This window comes from Diadema setosum, chromosome 1 (assembly GCF_964275005.1).
Source record: "Diadema setosum chromosome 1, eeDiaSeto1, whole genome shotgun sequence".
Taxonomy (NCBI): Eukaryota; Metazoa; Echinodermata; class Echinoidea; order Diadematoida; family Diadematidae; genus Diadema; species Diadema setosum.
In genome coordinates, this window is record NC_092685.1 from 25,527,904 (window position 1) to 25,552,109 (window position 24,206).

The 24,206-nt window shown below is 39.6% G+C and overlaps 1 protein-coding gene across 1 annotated transcript in view; it reads right to left on the minus strand.

Moving 5' to 3' along the window:
• Positions 1 to 1,577: 1,577 nt before the first annotated feature.
• Positions 1,578 to 24,206, minus strand: part of LOC140228933 (uncharacterized) — a 132,051-nt gene continuing 109,422 nt past the window's right edge. Inside the window, exon 3 of the mRNA XM_072309202.1 lies at positions 1,578 to 5,195. Within this exon, the coding sequence (XP_072165303.1) occupies positions 2,986 to 5,195 (2,210 nt within the window). The 3' untranslated portion in view covers positions 1,578 to 2,985. The remainder of the gene's footprint in view (positions 5,196 to 24,206) is intronic.

Here is a 24,206-nt window from a genome sequence, read left to right on the forward strand (position 1 = left end):
TATACATATTAAAGACTGATCATGACAAAACAAGCAATCCTTGACCATCCCATCCCACAAATCATCTCACAATAGTTCTTCTCGATTCAGCATTAAAAAAAAACAGATAATAAAAAGTGACAAAATAGTGATATTGCACAAGTTAAAGTCTCTCAAAGAGTTGTCGATCTTCCAGCGTTATGCAATCGAGACCAAGAAGCAAAGCGAGAGTACCGCCGGTCAAAAATCGGCCATTGAAGCTATCACAAACTCTCACACTTGAAAAGTACAAAGCTCTACGTTGAAGTTGACCACTAGAAAAAAAAAACAAACAAACAAACAAGCGATTGATTACAAAGTGCAGCTTAAAACTCTTGTATATAGCATTCAGCAGCATTAAAGCAGAATCATGTGTTTTTCAAACACAAAGGTATCACCAAAATAAAAAAGAAAAAAGAAATACCAGGAACTCCACAATCTTCACTCTTCTTCAGTATTGAATAGCAACAACTCCAAGCTATTCCTGACAAGAAAAAACAAAAACAAAAAAACACCTTTATATAACGGCTGTTTTCACACACTAGACGTCCGTTTGATACCGCTACGGACCACCAACAGTTTAATACTTCACTCAGCATAGCGTCACTTACATTCAGTTATAACTTGGACCAGTCAATGGCAGTGCTATCATTATATGAAGATGCCTTACTCATTCATAACGTAATCTGAAATTCGTACATCTCTAGAAACAAATGCTGTACAGTAACTACTTGTCGCTTTTGTTCTGCCTTCGCTGTTCCCTCCGTCACCTCACAGCAGGTTGCATTTAGGCTCGTCAAACATCTTCAGAAAGTCACATACAGTCTCGGTCAAGAGTGATCCAAATGCTAAGACCGACACGTTACACCAAACTTTTAGCTAAGTTGAGATTAATCATGACACTGACAGTGGTGTTGAACCCACACAGTACAAGATTTGAGGAGCACGACCCCCATATTCAGGGTTTTCACACCAACAATTGGGAAATACATGACATTTCCTGAACCCAATAATTGTGCAACTGCTAGTAATCATGTATACTTTCTGCCACTCTGACACTCAAAAGCTCCTACTGCTGAGCCGAAAATGGTCCATTATAGTCACCATATCACTTTATACACATGTTATTTCTTTGTATTACTTCCCCAAAACATTACATCCTTAGGTTTCCACTGGATCCATAATACTCTTAGCAAAACACTTCTACAAGAGAAGTTTGGACTTCTTTTTTTTTTTCCTTAAAAAATTCCATTCAAGATAACTTTCATGGAATACACTATAGGAAATCCTTGAATCTTTCTCATGTAATTTCATCCTGGCCCACATTTCATTTGACTTTTTTAAAAAAGAATTTATTGATATTCTTTGATCCTTTCTGGCACTTAGTATAACTCCTAGAACTTCTCTGTTTTTCAAGGAATGATTGGTCACCGATTATTCACCATGGGCAAATACAATGTAATGCTAGTAATGAGTGTAGGCACATTTGAAGTTTATTTCAGTCACATTTTATATGATTTCATCATGCGTTGAAAATCTACTAAAAATACTGAGCCCTGCATTCCACGTTTGACTTCACCAATTTGAAATTGAAGAAACAACAACAAATACTGTGGAAAACTCTTTTTTTTTCTCTTACAAATAATTGTGCTGTTTGTTTATGTTTCACTTTCACTCAGTTGCAATATAATTATCAGTATTGGATAGCAGTGGAAAGCTAACTTTCATGCTAAGAGTAACACAACTATTGTGTTTTTGGCATTACAGAGCTCAATTTCATTTCAAATTACATTCAAATTATGACAATATTAGCACTAATATTGAATGAGTCTACTTTAAATTTGACATGTGGCTTCTCTGTGTGTTCTGTGCTGAAATTCTGTTAACATGTGAGAGATAAGAGTATATGCAGAAGTGTCTGGATCCACAGATTTGTTATCCCACTACATCAGCGAAAATTTCACCCACTGGACTCTTAAAATCTTCTGTGAGAACCACATAACATTAAGACAAAAATATTTTATTCAGCATACATTATTCATTATGAGCAGCATATTAAAAGATAACAGCATAATGTTAAAAGATAAAATTTCAGTTAACTTGAAGCTGCAGGTTGGATGTGTGTCCTCAGCATTTGTCATGGAACTCAGATGCAGCAACAATGTACTTTAAATCTCTTGATAAAGGTTTGATTCTCATTGAATTTATATTTGGCAAAAAACTCTCAGAGTTCTTTAAGAAGCAGCAATTACTGTGAAGTGAACATGTACACATACATCAACCTGTGGGCCACATGCATTGATGTGTATTACATCAACAGGTTTGGTATGATAGTGACTTTGATTATGCAGCAAATGTCTTCAATGAAATCTTAGCCTTCCCCTGTGTATTTTGTAGGCTGAAATCTACCCTCTGTACGGCACACATAACATTTCAGAATAGTCTGAACAATGACAAGGAATATTTCAAGTAAGTATATCATTTCAACTGCCAATACAAAAGAAATAAGAACAATGGTTTGATTAGCATTTCAGTTATCCTTACACACTTGTAAGCTCCCTCCCCCCAGCTCCTTATAAGCCATGTCAACTGCTTCAGATTGTGAATATTTCATTTCTGTTAGTATAGTGGTTAGAAAAGACATGGATAGCTGTAACACATATAGTTAACATCCTACGATATAAACCGACTTGCCTGTTTGTGAATGAAGACAGAAACCAGCTGAAGAGATATCATTGTGGGCATTAGAGTGACAATTTGATCACCACTATCCAAGTTGATAAAATGCTGATAAAATACAGTAAATGGTGGATATTGGACATTTACAAGTCGACTAGACAGACACCTTCACTCCTGCGAGTGGTAGACGGGAATCAGCTGCAAGGAAGATTCAGCTACGATTAGCTGCTCTCATTCAAGACAGGCAAGTCTTAGGGGGTTCTCTGATTAAAGTGATGACCCCCCGCGTCACTTTGATAAACTGGGCATGTTTGCCTTGTAGCTATACATGCGCCCTCCAACTGCCTCCGGGCGCGGTGCGAGGCCCTTGATGGCACCCCAGTGCTCTTTCTTCATGTGCTTCTCCAGGGTGCTGTAGACGGAAAAGGGCATGTTGCATACCTCACACTTGAAGACTTCCTTGGCGCCATGGCCGTGGGTCTTCATGTGACGAGTGAGCTTGCTGCTCTGGGCGCACGCATACGAGCACAGCTGACATTTGTATGGCTTCTCGCCGGTGTGAGAGCGCCTGTGCACGGTCAAGTTGCTGCAGTTCTTGAACTGCTTGCCGCAAAATTCACAGGTGTCGTTGCGCCTCTCGTTGGTCTTGTGCGGCTTCATCCTGGCTGGAGGGTTGTTGTAGGGCAGCATGGCACTGGATGGCATTCCGCCATTAGAGTCCATCATCCTTCTGTGACTGAAGAATGCAGCGTGGCCCCCATTGGGGGTTCCAAGCGGGCTTGCATCAGAGCGGACGGGTGATGTAATGAGCGGTTCTCGCGGAATCGTTAGATGATTAGGTGGCCATGGCGTAAGCGGTGACGGGGGTTCCATCTTTATGCGATTTGTCACAAGCTCCAAATCTGACATTGCACTGCGCTCACCCAAAACATGTGGTACTGGATGGCTGTGTGGCTGCATCTCATGTCGTAGCTGTAGCCGCGCCAGGAGATTAGACTCCACAGGGCTATGGTGGTCTAGTGGTCGAGAAGGAGGTCGACTGTGCGAATTGCCAGGATGATGGTTTTCAGGTGACGACACCCCACTTGATGGGTGAGGCTTGATAGAAAAGTGGCTACGCTCTGCTATGGCTTGCTTAAATGCTTCGCTGTACTGCTGGATCTCGTCCAATCCAGAATTTTTCATCATTTCACTCAAGAGAGACGACGAGTGAGGATGGGGATCTTTTGGACTCTGTCTATTGGGGCTCTTAATCAGCTCTGTGTCACTGCTGGACAGCTGCCTATGCTTGGTCTTCTCTTCATCTTCAGACTCCCTCTCGGACACTGACAATTTTGCCTCGCCTTTGGCCTCCTCTGGCTCCTCCTCCTCCTTCTCTTCTTTTGGCTTGATCTGGGTTGCCACCTCTTCTGGAAGTTCATCCTCAATTTCCTCTTCCTCTTCCTCCTCTTTCTCCTCATCCTCCTCTTCTTCTTCCTCCATCTCCTCCTCCTCCTCTTCAGGTGAAGAGTTGTCACTGAGGCTCTTGCCATCGACCATGTTGATTGGCTGATTATCTGGGCTTTCATCTTCATTGCTGTTGGTGTCGTCTCTTTCATCTGAATCTGGAGCTGACCCAACAGTGGAGGGTGGTTTATTCATGTGGGTTTTCATATGACGCTTTAACTTGCTAGCTTGACTACAGGCGTGGTCACAGAGGTGGCATTTAAAGGGCTTTTCACCCGTGTGTGACCGCCTATGCACAATAAGGTTGCTCTGAAATTTGAAGGTCTTGCCGCAGAACTCGCATGACTTCCCCTTGGTCGAAAATGGTGCGAACCTTCGGGTTGGGTACCCTGGGTATGGCAGCCTTCTCTGCGGTGACAGCGGTGGGCTCGATGATGTACCAGCCAACTGCTTCAGACGCTTTGCTGCACTGGAGTCTGTTGACGGCTGATGTATTGGCGGTGGTGGTGGCGGCGGTGGTGGAGGAAATGGCATTTGCGGACTGTGGAAGTCTCCCACGCTGAGGGGAGATATATGCTGTGGTAGCTCAGTGATGCGAGGTTCATGTGGCAGGGGATAGTCGCGCCGGTGCATGTGATTGATATGTGGGTATAGCCCCTCTCTGGTGGATGAATACAGGCGCTCCTGCAAACTTGGTTGGCGGGGAATGAAGACCGAGAACGGGGCGCCGCTATCCATGGTCAGCGAATGCTGGCTGTGCACTGGTATGGGCGCCAGCGGAGGGTGAATGATCTGGGGTAGACTCTGCTCAGAGGGCTTGGCCGCCACCTGCTTGCTGCTGCTGGACGTGGTGCTACGGGGTGATGGAGAATCCGTCTGGCAGACTGACTCCACCGACATGGATCGGGAAGTCCTGGAGGCGGGCCGCTCCTCCTTCGGCGACTGGTAGATCTGCATGCCATGGTCTTCTTGGACATGCTTGAGCAGAGTTGCAGCATCCTCAAACAATCCTTTGCAAGACACACAGATGTATTTCTCAGCTGCTTGGGTTTCTGTAGCAAACAAAGAAAAAACAAACAAATATACATCAATCCATGGCACTTATAAGATTTTATAGATGCCTTTGACTGGAACAGACAAGTACAAACTCAAAACATGCATCTCAATGAAGTCATTGACTTTTTAAGAATTTCTAGAAAACTTGGAATACTGAATAGTGAGGCAAATCCTTTTCACAATCTCAAATAAGTAAAACCCTCTAAAAGGACAGAAATCTCAACCAAGTATTACATTTTCTGAAGCTTCAGTAATAGTGGTCTTCTTCAGCATCTCTTTTATTCCAGTTACAAAAAAAAAAGAACAAGAGGGAAAGGAGGAGAATAAAAGCCTGTCAAACAGGAGGCAACGATGTAATGAACTTGAAATCATAATCTTGTAGTGTTGCTGACTGATGGTTGCAGTTCATTGCATTTTATGCATTGGATGAAGCCATTAACATTTCGAGGGCTTACATGCAGCTCCCTCAATTCTCTCTTGACTCTTGAAGAAGGCCACTTTTATTCATATTGTCATTAAGACATCTTGATCTGTTCAATAAATCAGACTGTAGTCTTCTCTTCCAGCCTCTGCATCTAAAGGTATTTTTGCAAAGTTTGCTATGAGAAAATGTGAGACCCAAAAGTTCAATCTGATGTCATGTATTTTATCATACTAATAGCGATATATTCATATAGTGGCTGTTCGGAGATATGCGGGGGGTGCTCCATCATTTTTTCCCCCTAATTGCATACCTCATAAAAATGATGCTGAAACCTCTACAGATCCTGTGAATGACAATTAAGTAAAAACTTCATTACAAGTATTTGAACTACTGAGAGATAGGAAATGGTCTACTCGGGCTTTTTGCACATGCAATCTGTTGCGATGTGAAGAAACAAATTAACTTATTGACTGCAAGAAGTGGTTTGGCATGTATCACCTTCAAAGGCAATTACCACATCTCAGAAGCAATTTGGTTGCAAGTAGCATCTTATACTAGTGTCTAAATGTCCTACATATATCTCACAATGCAGAAGTGTAATGTCGTATCAACTTTGGGATAAGGATTTTGATACCACTGAAGCTGTGCGATGCAATATCCGCAAGATCAGTGATTAATCTAAATCGTGGTTTTGCAAATCTGCCTGGAAATTGAGTGTTTGACATACACATAAATACAGTTGGTTTTCTTTTTACAGTATGTGAACATAGAGAAGACAAAAGTTCTGTGTAATATTTCTTTGAGTATTGTGTGACTATACTATCTTTTGATATATTCAAAATATGTATATTGCTTTTTTTCAGCATTATGTTTTGTACACTCCAATTCTTTGTTGAAAATGAATAAATGAAAATGAAAATGAATGAAATGAGTAATCAATGCTGCCAAAATAATCAATGTGGAAATGTTCTATTATGTATGCAAAGATTACCACTGATGGCATGATTGGTCAATATTCACTCCAGGTAAATTGATCTCAATAGGCCCGTCTTTACCAGACTGAAGTTTCAATTTCCCATCGCGTACCACTACGGGCCGCCTCCAAGTTTTGCCATGGCCTCTTACGTTCTGTCACGTCTTGGAGCGTTCACACCGTTTTATTATGGCCTACTGGGTTTCTCATCAGTACCGTGACTGCCGTGGCGAATATTTTTACAATAAAAATCTGACATGGTGTCCACAGCAATCGAGGCCTGTCATGTTTGCCCTTCCCATTCCCCGCGCTGTTTCACATCCATCCAGTTTTGTCCATGACTGCCTTAAAGGACAAGTCTACCTTCACAGACATGTGGGTTTTGTGAATGCAGCAATATTAGTAGAACACATCAGTGAAAGTTTGAGAAAAATCGGACAGTCCGTTCAAAAGTTATGAATTTTTGAAGTTTCTGCTCAGTCACGACTGGATGAGAAGACTACTATAGCTTGTGATGTCACATGTGTGCAACGACATAAAGAAAATAGAAAGCAAATTCAACAAATTTTTACTTTTCTCGCATAACAAAAGAACACTCGACTTCTCTCTTTCAGAAGGCAAGGGGAAAAATATTACCCTTAACATACGTCAGTATCAAGATGAAGAAATGTGCACTTTATTCAAAAAGTGAAGTTTCGTGAAATTCTCTTTTTATTTTCCTTATATTGTTGTACGCATGTGACATCATACACTGTGGTAGTCTTCTCATCCAGCAGTGACTTCACAGATACTTAAAAAAATTTATAACTTTTGAACGGATTGTCGATTTTCCCCAAACTTTCACTGATGTCTTCTACTAATATTGTTGCCTTCACTCAATCCACATGTCTATAAAGGTGGACTTGTCCTTTAGATGTAATTGTGATTGTCATGGCCATTGGGAACTTGGTGTAAAATAATGTAGCATTACAGCAGCATGTGTTTCATAACCAAGTCCTTGGGATAGAAACATCTCTTGAAGGCGACAAGAAAACGGAGATGACATGGGGAAGAAAGATGTGTAGTACTGCAATGTCAGTTTGCAAACAGATTTCTCATTTGCACATGAAAGTGAAACTGACTCTTTCTTTTTGAAAACTGACCCAGAAGCTGGCGCAGAAAAAAAAAAAAAGAAACACAATATCTTACAATGAAGTTTTGATGACTCCAACAAAGCTTATGAGGTTAGAGTAGTCTTGTACATTTGTGATGAAAGTTGTTGTTGTTGTTGTTTTTTTTTCCATAGCAAGGGAACACGTTATAGCTTGCTGAATCTTAGGTATATCTGCTGTTGTTTTGTTTTTAAGTTTTTCTTTTCGAATGGCCAAGCTTGACAAATGTATAATATGAATGACGAAAAAAAAAAAGAAAAAAAAAAGACATAGATATCCAAGAGGCACTGAAATACACTGGAAAACCAGAAATTTTCAAGAAACTGCATGAAACTCTCAAATTTTGTGAGGAACCAAGATTGATAAAAGTAAAATACATGCAAAAGTGTTTGTCTCCATAGAGCATTATGTGCCAGGAGTGATTTGCAAAAATTTCATTCTCTGAAAAATGCCGTCGGCTCCACTTCACAAAAGTTTCATGCCACAAGCGTCTTTGGTTTTACAGTAGATATGATTTACGACCATATAGTTATATAGCCATATAGCCATATCACAGTACTGACAGTTGTTTTGCCTGATAGGCCTCAGCTGAAAAAGTGAAAAGCAGCCACACCTTTCAATCAGCTTTTGATAGACCACAGAGTTTAAATGAGTGATGTAGGCCTCTTCATACATCATTGTTTACACCTCGCTTGCATGCCTTACACATTGCAAAACCTTTGTGCATGTCAAAATGTTTAGAACGATGTTAGTACCAGAGATGATGAATAATGTATTATGTTGCTACTGTGTGCATATATACCGACTTATCTATCCATCCATCCATCTATCTATCTATCTATCTATCTATCTATCTATCTATACGTACGTGATTTATCCTTCTATTAATCTTTTTATTTCTCTGTACAAGTATCATACATTGTATATATTATATGAATTTGAAAGAGATAGATAGATAAGTATATAAATATATAGGTATTAATGATACAATTTCTTTAAAAAGAAAATAGATAAATCATATAAGGATATATGATCACAGCTGCTTTGTGTCACTCTATATGATGTATGCTATTCTCATCACAGTAACCCAACCTACATTTCATCTCAGGGCGATGAATAAAGAGGGTTCACAATTCCACATTGACCAATACTTAGATTCATGGGTGACCGGTCAGATAGTGTGCTGTAAAAGCATTTAAATGACTAGAATCTGACAAGTCAGCCCTTATACAAAATGAAGGGTGAGGTCACCAAAGGCCAGGGGTGCACTTATTTTCAGAACAACTCATTGTAGTAGCACAAATGAGAGAGAAATGGGGTTGAAAATCGTTTGGTCAGTACTGACCACTGGTAATCTCATTTGGCCTTTGCCAGTTGGCCTGCCTGAATATCTGGACAGTGTGTCATCCATTAATATGGTTATTTATGGCTAAGATGAACTAATTTACACATAAAGATGCATCTTGGATAGCATTAAATCAATTGACTTATTCCATACTAATTTAAGTAAAAATTATCAATTATTAAGACACTGATAGTGTGACTATTGGAGCTATCTATTCCTGATTTCGAAATGCTCTTTAAAAAAACTGACATTTTCTAATTTCTGATTCCAGTTGTTGAAGTGTCGCTTTGATCATGACAGTGCCAGTGTCCACTAGAATATGTGTCTCCATAGCTCTTGCCTCTACTTTGCAAGTATACTACTCAAGGAACTGTGTGGTTTACGCTATGCACCACACTGCAGTGGTGGCATTGCACAAGATACACGGAATGAGCAGTCTAAACACTGTGGGAGTGTTACCCGTGATGTCATGTACAAAATGTTATTAATTAAAACATGGAAGGGGCAGAATGAATTTTCAAGAATAATGAGATTGTTGCATGAATGCATGTCAACCTGCATAATCCACAAGCCATGTTCACTTTACAGAACACATCTGCGGCATTACCAGCTTGTTGCCTAGGTTACAGAAGGGTAGCTGGGATGCTTATACCATCGCATTGAATAATTGCTCCTAAAATGAGCTTGCTACCAATAAAAAAAAAAAAAAACAACTATGGAGAACTAACAGTTGTGTGAAGTCTACTACCCTTCCAACTCCCTGCATATCCATGTAAAAAAAACCCACATGTACACACACACACACACACACTCACAAACAAAACAGATCATATGAACAGGCTTTGAATGCACACAAAGGCAGGATGTAAGCTTGATTTTGGGCTGTATCCAAACCTATTGTACTCATGCATTTGCCGGGATGACCGACCATAACTGGGGGGCAGGAGTCGGAACGATACACACACCTTGTGAATACCATCAACAGAATTTCAGGGTTAGTGAGGCAGAAGAAAAGCCCTATGATTGACCTCCGCACAACTTTTGAGCCAGATCAAATCTGAACTTCAAAACTGGGCATTTGAGTTGCCCATAAACACCCCCATTCTACCACCATTGTCTGGGCTTGCCTAGTCTTCCCAAGGAGGTATGAGAGTTCTCTCATACCTCCTTGGTCTTCCATTACCCTGTTGAAGACTACTGGTAGTCCCCCCCCCCCCCCCCCCCCCCCCAATACTGGGGCCGGTGTCTAGGGAAAATGTGTCTTTTAGCAAAATCAGTCCATCCTCAATGGGTTAATAGCTTTCTCCCCCTATATTTGACCATTGCTTGATATGTGGTCAAGCATTACTGGCCTTCCCTGAAGAGACTAGATTCTACGCCCGGTAAGATTGTTGGCTTGAGAGACATATCTGAACATTATGTGCTTTCTGTTTCTCTTCCCTGCAGAATTGCCTATTCTTAGCATCCATCAAACATGTTCATCTAAAACACAAAAAGCAGATTGTGGCCGCTTCCAAAATCTGTAATCCAGGTACTCAGGATTTCCATTCAGGTGGAAATTTTATTAGCATTGCAATGCCTTTGTTTTGATATAAAGAGTCTGATGTGCTAGACTAGTGCGCGGGAGGCATGGGGGATTTTTGTTGATAGCTGTCTGTCCTTGGTTGCAGCAAGTCAAGGACAATGGACTCAAGATCATGTCAGATTATGTAACCAGCTGGAATGAGGGAACTATAAATATGTGGGCACTGTTTACCCCCCTTGGCACACCCCTGTCCTCAGATTCAGGCCAAGGGAGTGATCTCTCTGAACTCCATATGACCTAATGGACTGCTGTCCATCCCTGCTGACCACTATTTACCAGGGATAGTGCATCCACTGCGCAGGCAGGTGTGAGAGAGACTGAACTCCCTGCAATGTGTGTGGAGTCAACCATTAGGCCTACTCTGTGTATTAGCAACCTTCTTTCTTTTCCCTTGAACATTTTTTCTTCCTCTCATTCATTAGTCTTATATTTCTGTCCCTCCAATAAGGGTAGGCAGTATATATTAAGAGTACAGGTCTTATTTTACCCTTATCCCACATGCCTCTCCCTCTAACCATCCTCAATTCCCATGGTTCCCTGCTCACATCAAAATCTGTATTGTCATAAAAACAAACAAACAAACAAACAAACTAAAACAATCAAATCGTCTGTTGAAATGCTTTAAAAGACTATTAAAAAAATCAATACCAATTCTTGACATTATATTATTGTCATTGTCATCATTATCATTATTTCTATCATCATCCACTCTCTAACAATGTTTTTACAAAAAAGTCACAATCTCAACTGTTGGTATTATGTAGATACTGCTACCCCTTACTTCAATTATTCCCATTTTAATTAATGTTCAATCTACTACGTAATTTCTCAACTGCACTGGGATTGTTTTTGCTTCCACACACTGAAATTCAATTTCGTTCATTTTATCAAAAGATGGCAAAATGCCTTCTTTCTAAATTGAAACATTACATATTAGAACATTTGTATCAATGAATAAACAAAATTCTACTATGACCTGACATTCTTTACACTCTACAAATACAATTATCCGTCCAATCCATGTTCCAAATTTTTTGTTGCATCATAACACGTAACAAGAATATTCCATATATCTTTGACTCAATCACAATACAAAATTGAATGTAAACATGTTTCTGTTTTTAGTTAGCAAAAGGAGCATTAAGATATTTCTGACAAAATCAAATTCTAAAGTTTTATTTTTGTGTAAATGACACCATGTGATGACTTATATTGAAATTCTCTGTGTTTATTCAAAAAAAAAAATTGCAGATCTAGGTCTTACATATATTTCTCTAATTTCTTCATCACTGTAATCAAAACTATAATTATAAGATTCACACACACTCACACACGTGTATATGTAAATATAAATCTGTATATCTGTGCCATATTCTATCCATAGTATTTTGGATGATAGAAAGATGCGAGAGAGAGAGACAGTGGAAATCACAGAAAGTGATCATTTCACATGAATTAGTTGCGTATACGGATACTTTACAACAATGCTTACCAATTCATGTCAACTCTATAAGCTACTTCAAATGAAAACATTTTAGACAGCTTTTTAAAAAATAGATGAGCATAAAAGTCAGGTACATGAGAAAGTATAGTAGCATTTGTTTTATTCTGCATCATTTTTGAATAGATGATCTGTTATGCCACATTTGTCATTTAGATTCCCCCCCCCCCCCCCATGGATGAGATCAAGTGGCTGGTGTACGAAAGACCACTTTTGTTTTCCAAATTTTTACCAGACCAGACTGGTCGTTCATGGCATGACTTGGGGAAAATGTAGTAGCTAAGGAACAGTGCAATTTATGCGATTGTTTTTGATATATTGCAACACCTCGACATTTTATGATCTCGTCGTAAAAACGAATGATTTGCATGTCGTGTAGTTACTGCGTGTACGTGGAGGAGCTTCCCGACACGAGGCCTTTCGCAGTGCGTTGCGACAAGATTATCAGTTTTATGCTCTGGGTATGTCCATGCAGTCATCAGTACTTGTGCAAGCTATTCATCATACAGGTATATAAACTCATACAGTGTCCGTGGACGTACATGTTGTTTAATCTTGACATTTACCGCATGCAATCGAGAATGAATAAAAATGTGGCAAACATTCGTACTCTATAATGACACATTTGTTTAGCAAAATACAGTTTTTGTATGTGTTTGAAATATCCTAGCTTTCCTTTGGAGACTCTTGAAGAATATACAGTATTAGTATCTCTTCTTTCATCTGTACTGAAAAAAAAGAAAGGAAAAAAGAAAGGTGAATATAAGTAACAGAAAGCATGCATGAATAGTCAATATTGATGTAACGATAAAATAATTGTGAAATCAGGACCGTTTGTATACCCAAAGTGTATCAGGTATTAACACAAGGGGCCTGGCAGTGAGTAAGCAGCACATGGTGGTCTGTGCGATACTTGATTAACATCAGCGAAGACCCTCACTGGCCACGGGCATCGAGGGTCCTCCTCATCTTCCTCTCCCTCCCTTGCTCTAACGATTTTCTCCTTCCCTCACTCTAGTTATCTCTCGCTCCCTCCCTCGCGCTCTCTCTCTCTTTCGCTCATGTCCTCTTGACACACTGACCACTCTTGATTCATGAAACATTTGCGGTATGGCGCTGGAATGTTGAATGGCCGCATCACACTGCATTAGCATAGGGACGGCTTCACAAGTGTGTACATGTATGTGTCTGGATGTGTGTGAGTGTATGTGTGTGTGTGTGTGTGTGTATGTGAGTGTGCGCATTTCCCCGGCACATAGCATGTATGTATTAGCAATGTGGTGTTTGTAATTACTGGCTCACTTCTAGCTCACTGCGTCAAAGGAAAATGCTATACCTTATTGAGTACGTGCCCATAACATTAGCCAGCAGTCACATGTTCCCCCGATCGTAGTACTGTGTCTGGCTGAATGAAAAATGCTGATTGTGTCGATTCACTTATCAGTCAACATCATCAAGCTATGTATAATAATCTTGCGTTTGTCATTGTCATGGGGTATACTAAACCCTGTTGTGTTCACACACTAGGCACAAAACATTCTAATGATGAAACATGGGGAGATGGAATGGAGAATGTTATAGAATGCATGCACTAGCATTCAAGGTATGACAAAAAATGCATAAAGCAGCTTGAAGCAGCTCAGAGCAAAGAAACAAAATGGGTGACTACTGAAAGGACACAGGCTCCCCCCAAGTTCAAATGAGCCGAAAACAGAAAGAAAGCAAAAAGATAGACAAGAATAAGTGTGCCAAGAGTGTGGGGCAGCATTTTCCCTCTCCCCCTCTCTCTCTCTTTATCTCTCTCTCTTTCTTTCTCTTCTTTTATGACTCAGGAGTTCTCCTGATGTGTTTGGGCCGCGCTCCGACCGACGGCCAAGCCCCGTTCACGTCGTTCGGTATTTCCTTGCTGATGGCTCTGGAGGAACAGCTTCATAATCAGATCTCAAACTCTGTATCTCTCGTTTACAGGTAAGGCACGGTGAAGTGGCGAGCCGCATCAGATATTACACCCCCATCCCTCACCCGGCCGACTTCAACACGCGGTGGCATCCTCATCCTGAGAACGTTTGTATGCCCCTACCCTGCTCCCCCTCCCCCTTCCCCTCCCCCTCCCCCTCCCCCTCCCCCTTCCCTTCCTTTACCCCTCCTTAGCAACCCCTCCCCCTCAGAAAAAAAAGAAAAAAAAAAAGAAAAATGCCAAAATGTTGAGTAGTCACTTCTCTGACATGACATCAAATCCCTTTCTTTTTCATCTCTGGAATATCCATAGCAACGTAGCTGTCAGTTTAGAAGTGCTTCCTAATGCTCATTGTTCTGTCTGCAAATTTTAGTTTGACTGGTATATGATAGGTGAAGTCCTCTCTCTTCACTGGGAGTTTGAAAGGAACATTCTTTAAAACTCTTTTCTCTTCATATCTGATAGAGATGATCATGGGACATCTGCACAGCAAAAAAAAAAAAAAAAAAAAGAGAGAAAAAAAAGGAAGGTTTTAGTTCTGTATTTTAACGGAATTAATGGGACTACACGATTTGTCTCTCAATCTGCATCCAAACAAATTTCACAGTATGCATCGAGCATCACAGTAGAGGAAGGAAGAATATATGATTATCGCTTCCAACTCAATCAATCTAATAATGACAGTAACGAAATCCATTTCTCCTCATGTTTGAGACCCTTACAGCACAAACAAAACTGAGTAACCTCGAGTCAGATTGACCACTGTAAATGCTCTCCTCGATAGCCAGACACATGGACCTATATAAAGAAAGGAGTAATTTCTGTGAGTCAGCTGGTAGTAGCACATTAAACATTGGCTGTCTGGGGCTCCACAGACACCCACTGAGGGCTCGTCCTCCCCAGTTTTCATCAATAACCACGATCAAAGAGTCATCCTTCGAACGTTAACTCCCACTTTAGTCCCTGCATGAATTTTTCACGGGATACTGTCAGCCACTACGGCTGAAGTTCACAGAAACTGTTAATATTCATGAGGTAGGTAATGCAGTTTATTGTGGAGTAGTGTGGTAGTGAGTTTAATGGGGGGGGGGGGGGAGGGTGAAAAGGAAGAGAGGAGTTTATATGCAGATATAAGGAGAGATGGAGAATTGGTATCACTAAAACCATGACTATAATTCTTGAATAGCCCACCATATAGGGTACCATGCTATATCAAGGAGTGACCTTCAGCGAGTAAAAGCATATTTCATCATTCAAGCTCCACAAAGTATCAGAAACTGACAACAGCTTAAAAAATACATACACACATAAACACAAACTTGTACACCCCTAGAGGCCAGGAGAAAACAGAAAAGGTAGAATGTGATATAAACATTTGAGCCGACATTCACAAAAACCTCTAGCACATTTTTTTTTTCATTTTTGACCTTCAGTGGAACAATAGGAGTCTGAAAATAAAAGATGCTAAAAACTGGATGAAAGGAGACCACATATCTACTCCAATAAATCCATCCTCCAGTCACTAGTAACAGAATTACTCTAATATGATTCAACTCTGAATGTGCCATTCTGTACTGATCAAATCAAACAAAAAATATGATCCAGTCTCAAAAGAAACAGAACCTAGTTTACCCAGATAAAAAGGCACAATTTTCTTTCATAATGTGGCAGCACAATTATAAGGGATCATTCATTCACTGTCAGGAAGATAACACATTATAAATTACCTATTAAAAGGTGTAATCTAACATTTGATCCCCACAGGAATTATATTTTCCCTAAGAGATTATATGTTCCCGTTGTGTGCAGTGCTGAGGGAAAATATAACCTCGAGGGAAAAATATAACTCCCAGGGGACTGTCAAGTGTCATAATGCTAATGCTAGACAAGGCAATGTGTCATATGGTTCCCATAAATACATATCATTCTATTCTTGCCCTATCAGCAGCCTGTCAAATTCTGTAATTATATTACCTGCAGTGATATCACTGCTTGCAATACAGCAGTTTCAACCCTCACTGTATTAGTCACATGACAGCATGATGACCAATCACGGACCAATATTTATATAGACCACTGATATAATCAAATGTTTTAGGGTGTTTTTTTTTTTCCATTGGACTTATGAAGTCAATATCACCTCATTGTTTTCTTGGCAGTTTCGGTGATTCATGCAGAAAGAACGGATTAATTTTCTACTTATAGAGGTGATGGATACAAATATATCAAAAGGGCCAAGATCATTATTATAACAACATCTTGAGGCAGTGCTGTGAGTGAGACTTTGCTTGATTTTCATGATATGGACAACAGATTCTTTGAGAGAAGTTGCAGTTTGGATTGTGAGGACAAGCTCTTTTCAAAGCTTTAATGTTGAGCTGGCCTGCTCCGGTCAAAAGAAAAAAAAAAAATTTATTTGGTCTACATGCTTACAAAAGGGCTCTTGGTAGGACTTGATGGGTGAGGAGGTTGCATAACACTACATCTTTGGTAACACAAAGGGGTAGTACCTCCTTGGCAACACCAGGGACCTCAATCATGGCTGTGTACATTTTTCACGACCACAGGGCTGCCAACTTTGAATGAGACTTTGGAGTGAGATACTGCCAGAGAGCAGAGCGACCAAAATGGGGGGGGAGGGGGTGTGTCTCCCTTTCCAGGGTATGAATCTTTGGCAATTTTACATCTTATATGGTTTAAGCTGGTTCATACTTTTAGTCTTGATTACAATGTGTAATGTATGTACAGCAGGTGCATCTACAGGAAAATCTTGAAAACTTTGTAAAAAAAAATTTCTATTATTGGGGTTCAGCTTGAGAATTGGTCTATCAGAGTGGGATTGTTAGAACTGGGCAAATTGCATTGGAGATGGCAGAAATGGTACCATACTGTAGGATTTATTCAAAATAGGGTACAATTTTTAGAATTGCCAAGCCAACAAGAAGATATCCTCAAAGGTTTTCTACTGCCCGTTTGCAGCTGTTGCAGCATGCATTGGGAATTTCTACTGCAGAAACGGGAACCTAAATTTCTGCACTAAACAAGGTTGATCACAATGGAGGTTAGATAAGATTTAGGTCATTTCATTACATTACGGTGGCAAAATGGTCACGGTACACCTATTTTATGCAGGTACTGACTGAAGCTTCAACCAATTGGTTTGCAATGGAATGGACATGAGATTTGAGTCATGTTTGCATACTCTGCACAGGAACCAGATTTCAACGAAAAGACATTTTAGTAAAAACAGCCACAGTCACTCCCCCGAGCTGTGGGGGGAAGTAGTAGCTCCGGTGCGGTGGGTTCCTCTCTGCTGCAGACAGTGCCCAAAGATCTTACAGCAACTGCACCCAACCCCAAGGACATCCAACATCTACCAGGTGTGTGCTTTTTGTCTCCATCGAGCCCAAGGAAAACTGACAAACACCTTGCCGCCTGAGCGTGTGGTGTTTGCCCGTGCCTTGCGGCCCCAATTGAAGCGTTCACAGGTCGATGAGCACATTGGTCATACCTGGCTGTGCATGTACATTGCTATCCATCCCCATGGAGCATGGGAGACAAATTCTTTTTGGGAGAACACATACATCCTGCCAACATTACAGCAACAGTTGTTCACGGATGATTTGATCCCCGCCCGACCGACCGACCCTGCCTAGTATTGTCGACGGCTGGTAGATACCAAATTACGTGGACTGTAAATAACGGGGCCTGTGTTTAGCCACACATTGGCAGGCGGTTAACTAATGATAGATTGATGCTTACGAAAAGTGCATATCAGATGACCATGGTAGGGTGATAGAAAAATCACTTTTTTCAAACAACCGAAGGATTGAAAGCCAACAGTGAATGCCCTGCGATAAGTCATTGGCACCAGTGGTGAAAAACTTTGATTGTAATCTTCCAGAAAGGAAAGTTGTTAAGATAGTGAAGACACTGGATAGTCAACATGTGGGAATCGATGGGCGAGAAGCCACAAAGACAAGACTATTCTCGTTTTAGGAGGGGAGATCTCAAACCGAATCATGTCCAGTGTAGCTTGAAAAGACATTTCACAGCATCAAACCTATCAGAATATCAGATGAAAAGTTCACAATTTTACAAATACCCCCTGGTATCTAAGATATTCAGCAACTTTGAGGAGATAAAGAGACACTGTATGCCCTAGATGTTGATAACAACTAAAGAAAAAGAAAAGAAGATAAATCAAAAATCTGACACCTGTGTTTGTGGCACCAACCATGCTATCCACATTAGATAGCACAGAGAGTCGAGGGCCAGCAGAGGATGCCTTCCCCTGATGGCTTCATCGGAATGCGAAGGGTGCTGTATAGAAATCTTTGGGAATTTGAAGATCTTCTAGAGAATATGTATTTGCAAATCAAAGCCTAATCCTAAGTTTTCAGAATGAAATGAACTGCAAGAAATATTAGATCTATTAAATGATTACATAGTAGCATACTATAGGGCTGTAAATGTAATTAACTTTATCAAATCAACTTGGTCTATCAACAAGGTCATTAAAAGAAGTAGCCCTAGGGTAGATTCACAGAAATTTTTCACTTCTTGCACTTTGACCTTTAGGAGAATTTTAGCTGCAATTTGATACATGTTAGTACCATACCAGAGAATGCTATGCAGATTACTTTTCAAGTTTAAAGGGAAAGTAAACCCAAAGAGTAATGTCGATTGAGTGAAAGCAGTAATATTAGTAGAACACATCAGTGAAAGTTTGAGGAAAATCGGGCAATCGATGCAAAAGTTATGAATTTTTAAAGTTTTGGTGTTGCAACTGCTGGGTAAGGAGACTACTAGAGGTTATGACGTATGAGTGGACTACAATATAAAGAAAATAAAAAGGGAATTCAATAAAAATTCATTTTTCATGAAAATTACACATTCCATCAACTTGATACTGACATATGTTAGGGGTAGCACTTATTCCCCCTGCTTTCTGAGAGCGGTTAGTCAAGAACTCTTTCATTTTGCTAGAAAAGTGAATTTTTGTGGAATTCCTTTTATATTTTCTTTATATCGTGGTCCTCTCATACGTCATAACCTCTAGTAGTCTCCTCATCCAGCGGTTCCAACACCAAAACTTTAAAAATTCATAACTTTTGCATCGATTGTCCGATTTTCCTCAAACTTTCACTGATGTGTTCTACTAATGTTACTGCTTTTACTCAATCCACATTGCTCTTTGGGTTTGTGTTCCCTTTAAGTTGAGAGAGTAATTGATGTTTTAACCCTTTGAGGATGGGCAGATTTTGCTACAGCACACAATTCCCATAGACACCTGTCCGAGTATACGCGGGACTGGTCTTCAGTGGGTTGAATTCATGTTAAAGGACAAGTTCACCTTCATAAACATAAGGATTGAAGGAATGTAGCAATATTAGTAGAATACATCATTGAAAGTTTGAGGAAAATCAGACAATCCGTTCAAAAATTATGAAGTTTTAAAGTTTTTGTGCAGTCACCGCTGGATGAGAAGACTACTGCAGCGTATGATGTCACATGAGTACAACACTATCAGGAAAATATAAAGAGAATTTCACAAAATTTCATCTTTTGAAAAAAAGTACACATTACCTTGACTCGTTACTGACATATGTTATGGGTAATATTATTCCCCCTGCCTTTAGAAAGAGGCAAGTCAAGTGCTCTTTTATTATGTGAAAAAAGTGGAAATATGTTGAATTTCCTTTACATTTTCTTTATATTGTTATAGTAGTCTCCTCATCCAGCAGTTCCAACACAAAAATTTCAAAAATTCATTAATTTTGCATCGATTGTCTAATTTTCCTCAAACTTTCACTGATGTGTTCTACTAATATTGCTGCATTCTCTCAATCCTAATGTTTATGAAGGTGAACTTGTCCTTTAATGCCGAAACTCCGTTTCCACCTTTTGGGAGGTATCTGAGGCCAGCTTCCCATTCCAATTTTCTTCTCCAGGTTGGATGGGGCAGACAACATTCCACTGTTGGCTTTGTCTGCATGCATTCTTTGGTTGATGAGTAATAATGGGAACCAAAACAATTGTTTGTCCCTTGTTTACTCGGCTTCTGAAGGAATATTGATTAGAAATAGTGTAGGCACCATGATCTGTCATTATATGTGGGTAGCCGTATATGATGATAATCATGTGTTTGACTTATGAATACCGCTTTCATTCTCTGGAATGTATTTTTTTTTTCTCTCACTGCTGTTACACAAGTACCCTATGCCCTATTTCTTTTTTTTTTAACCTGATTTGGTAGCCTTTGTTTGAAGTGGATAACTCCAGGGGACTTTTGTATCTCACGTTTAAGGGAATTGTATACTTTTGGTTGAGGTGGGGATTCAGATTTGAACTTTTTGCCAGATAATTAGAAACCACTTATGAAATATCAAAGAGCATACAATTCTAAGAGGAATTCAAAGTTTATTTGATTAAAATCAGTTTTGAAATGGCTAGGAGATCCAAAAACTGAGGGAAACAAAGTGGTCTTTATAAAAGGTGGACCAATTTTTTTATTAGGAATTCTTTGTTTTAGGATATCTCAGCCATTTCATAAATAAATTTTTGTTAAATAAACTTTGAATTCCTCGTAGAATTGTGTGCTGTTTCATAGTTCATAAGAGGCTTGCTGTTATCTCACAAAAAAAGTCAGAAACCTGAAGCCCCACCTCAAAACCTATACCACCCATCAGCATGGTAAACTAACAGGAGATGGACACAGCATTCCCACGACTACATGAACGCTTCGTAATGATCCTATCAGATTTCTTCACTCCAGTTAAGAGCCACCAATAAGGTATAGTGACAATTGGTAATAATGATTCGTCGCTGAATAAAAAATGACTGCCATGTTGCTGTGCAGATGGAGGTTAGAAGAAAGTTATGACCTTCTTTTCTTTCATTTTTTTTTTTCTTCTTTTTGGTGCGAAACTGTTGGAAAATTCCTTTGATTGAAAGAGAGAAATACAGGTAGACTTGGGGAATTCTTTGGTGTGTAGAAACATTCATGGATCCATGGTGCTGACATGAATGATTCTACACACCATGAAGAATGCATTCATCAGTCTCACCTACGCTCTCAATGACCCAACAATGGTCACAGAGCAATCATACATATTTTAGTTCCCGGAACTTCCTGGGTTAAAGATTCGCTTGTCTTTGATCCCTGTCCATGACGCTGGGGTACTCCAAGGGACTGCAAGTCATGCTCGGGCAGTAACACTTTTTTAAATCTTTTAATTCAGAAAAGAATAGAAAGAAGAAAAAACATATCCCCGTGTTTGTTATCTCCACCAATTTGAATGCATGTTGATCATCCCTGAAATCAATGCATGCCCAGATAGGGCCAAGCCTGTCACGCAACATTCAGCCCAGCCTACGTACAGTCCCACCCCTACGCTTGGCATGGTAACAGGAGCAACATGTACGTCCATTATCTTTTTCTTTTCTTTTTTTGTTCAGGCATTCCTATTATGCATGACACACAGACTGTGACAGTGGTATTTTATGGATATTCTGAAAGAAAAACCAGACAATTGTTTACCATCAGGACACCATTGGCCATGGGCAAAGAGGCAGACGTTATTTTTTCATTTCATCCCCCCCCCCATCTCGCATAACTCTTTTACCTAGATTTTTTTATTGTCTTTTTTGTCAACCTTTGTGGCTATCAGAGCTATTAGCTCTTTCTGAAACCTTTCTAGAGTCCAAATGATTCTCTAATCTGTTGCATGCACAGCAGATACTGATACAGAGTTAAGAGATAAATCAATGGTCCATGTTCTGGTTTCACCCACGATTAAGGCAGACATGCACATTCTACTGATGAGGACTTCATCAAAGCAAGCTCTAAGGCTAAAGAGACGTTGCAACACTCATCACTAAAGTGTTGACCGCTTTTCATTCACATACAATTACTAAGTCTTTCCCCGGGTATATTTATATCTTTAACCACAATAATTCGATATTAACCTTCACGATGCTTTGTAAATTACGATCTCCTGCGGTTACAAACTCAATGTACCAACTATAATAATATCACCTTCATCTACAGTATTGACCTTGCTGAGTAAATGGGTGAAATTTCAAAATGTACCTTTACCTCTGACCCCTTGTATTTGCTGAATATGTCTCTCTTACTATTAAATGGCAATCAGTGAATTACTCTGCTAAACATGCCCTATCGCATCTTTTCCTCTTTCTACATTTGTCGACAATATAATTGGTATAGTTTTCAATCAGAGACAACTCTTAAATAGATTTGGTCCAATCTCTGGTCATCAAGACTTATATAGATGACATCTCAGCTATCACATAAGACAACTGACTCATTGCTGTGATTTATGTGATTACATCAATTCTTAAAGGGAAGGTAAACCCAAAGAGCAATGTGGATTGAGTGAAAGCAGCAACATTAGTAGAACACATCAGTGAAAGTTTGAGAAAAATCGGACTATCGATGCAAAAGTTATGAATTTTTAAAGTTTTGGTGTTGGAACCGCTGGATGAGGAGACTACTAGAGGATATGACGTATGAGTGGACAACAATACAAAGAAAATATAAAGGATATTCAACAAAAATTCACTTTTCTAGAATTATGAAAGAGCAGTGGACCAACCGCTTTCAGAAAGCAGGGGGAATAATTGCTTCCCTTAACATATGTCAATATCAAGTTGATGGAATTTGTAATTTTCATGAAAAATTGATTTTTGTAGTATTTTCTTTATATTTTCTTGATATTGTAGTCCACTCATACGTCATAACCTCTAGTAGTCTCCTCATCCAGCGGTTCCAACACCAAAACTTTAAAAATTCATAACTTTTGCATCGATTGTCCGATTTTCTTCAAACTTTCACTGATGTGTTCTACTAATGTTGCTGCTTTCACTCAATCCACATTGTTCTTGGGGTTTATCTTCCCTTTAATGTTTTTGGTTTGGATTTTTTTATTTCATGTTACAGTGATGTTGTGTGTATATATCAGTGACATCCCGTTCTTCTAATGTCTGTCATGTAATTGTATTGGTTTAACATTCAGGTATGCCCTGCTACAATCCCCTCTTGTGAACCAACCTCGATCAGGTGTGTTAATCTTTGCTGCACTTGAGAATGATCTCTCAGGCTACATGGGTATCGAGATAGTTGTGGACGAAAATTTCTGGCAATAAGAACAAAATAATTGGCATGCAGCACAACAAAAGACTGCTAAAAGTTGAGACTTAATTGATATTGCCCCCCCCCAAAAAAAAAAAACCCAACAACAACAACAACCCCTCATCAACAACAGTGAAACAACCCCCCCCCAAAAAAAAAAGGAAAAAACAATATCTGTAACGCCAAACACATTTCTGTCCTGCAAGATAAACTGCACAACAAGTGCACATACAATCATACAATATATCCTGCTTCACGTAGGATTATGAATCTGGTTTGCAAAGGAGCCCTGTACTGCCTCTAAACAAATGGCACGAAAAGTTATTGAAAAGACATTACACATGATTAATGTTGCATTCAGCCCATTTGTTGGGCTCAATTGGACCAGTAAAAAATCCAGAGAGCCCTATTAAAACAGGTTGGTTTTTTTTTTTTTTAATTCTGGTTGATATGACTACAGAAGCAAAAAATGGTGCATGGACAACCACAAAAAGGCATAAAAGAGAAAGATTCATGAAAAAGTTCAATGGACAACCGCAAAGCAAAGCATTTGCCAGGGCTGAACTCTTAAATCTGCGACAAACACACCTCTTTACTTTGACCACAATTCAAAATAAGGAAATACTTCGATTCTGGCATTGCATTGACCATAGGCAACAGTCTTCTCTTGTATGAATATGTTCAAGAACTGATTTACATTTTTGTTTTTGAATAAGTTTCTTTAATTTGATTCTGTTCTGTTCCTTCTTCCTTCACCCCACTTTTCATGTGCACATTGGTGATCCTGCAGCGGTTCTAGCTCCAAATAACATGAAAGGTTTTTACAAAGACATGCTGATCAGAGTATGAAAAATCACATTTGCTATCTGTGAAAAGAAAAAAAAAATATGTGAGCCTGTGTGAGCACATTGTTGCTG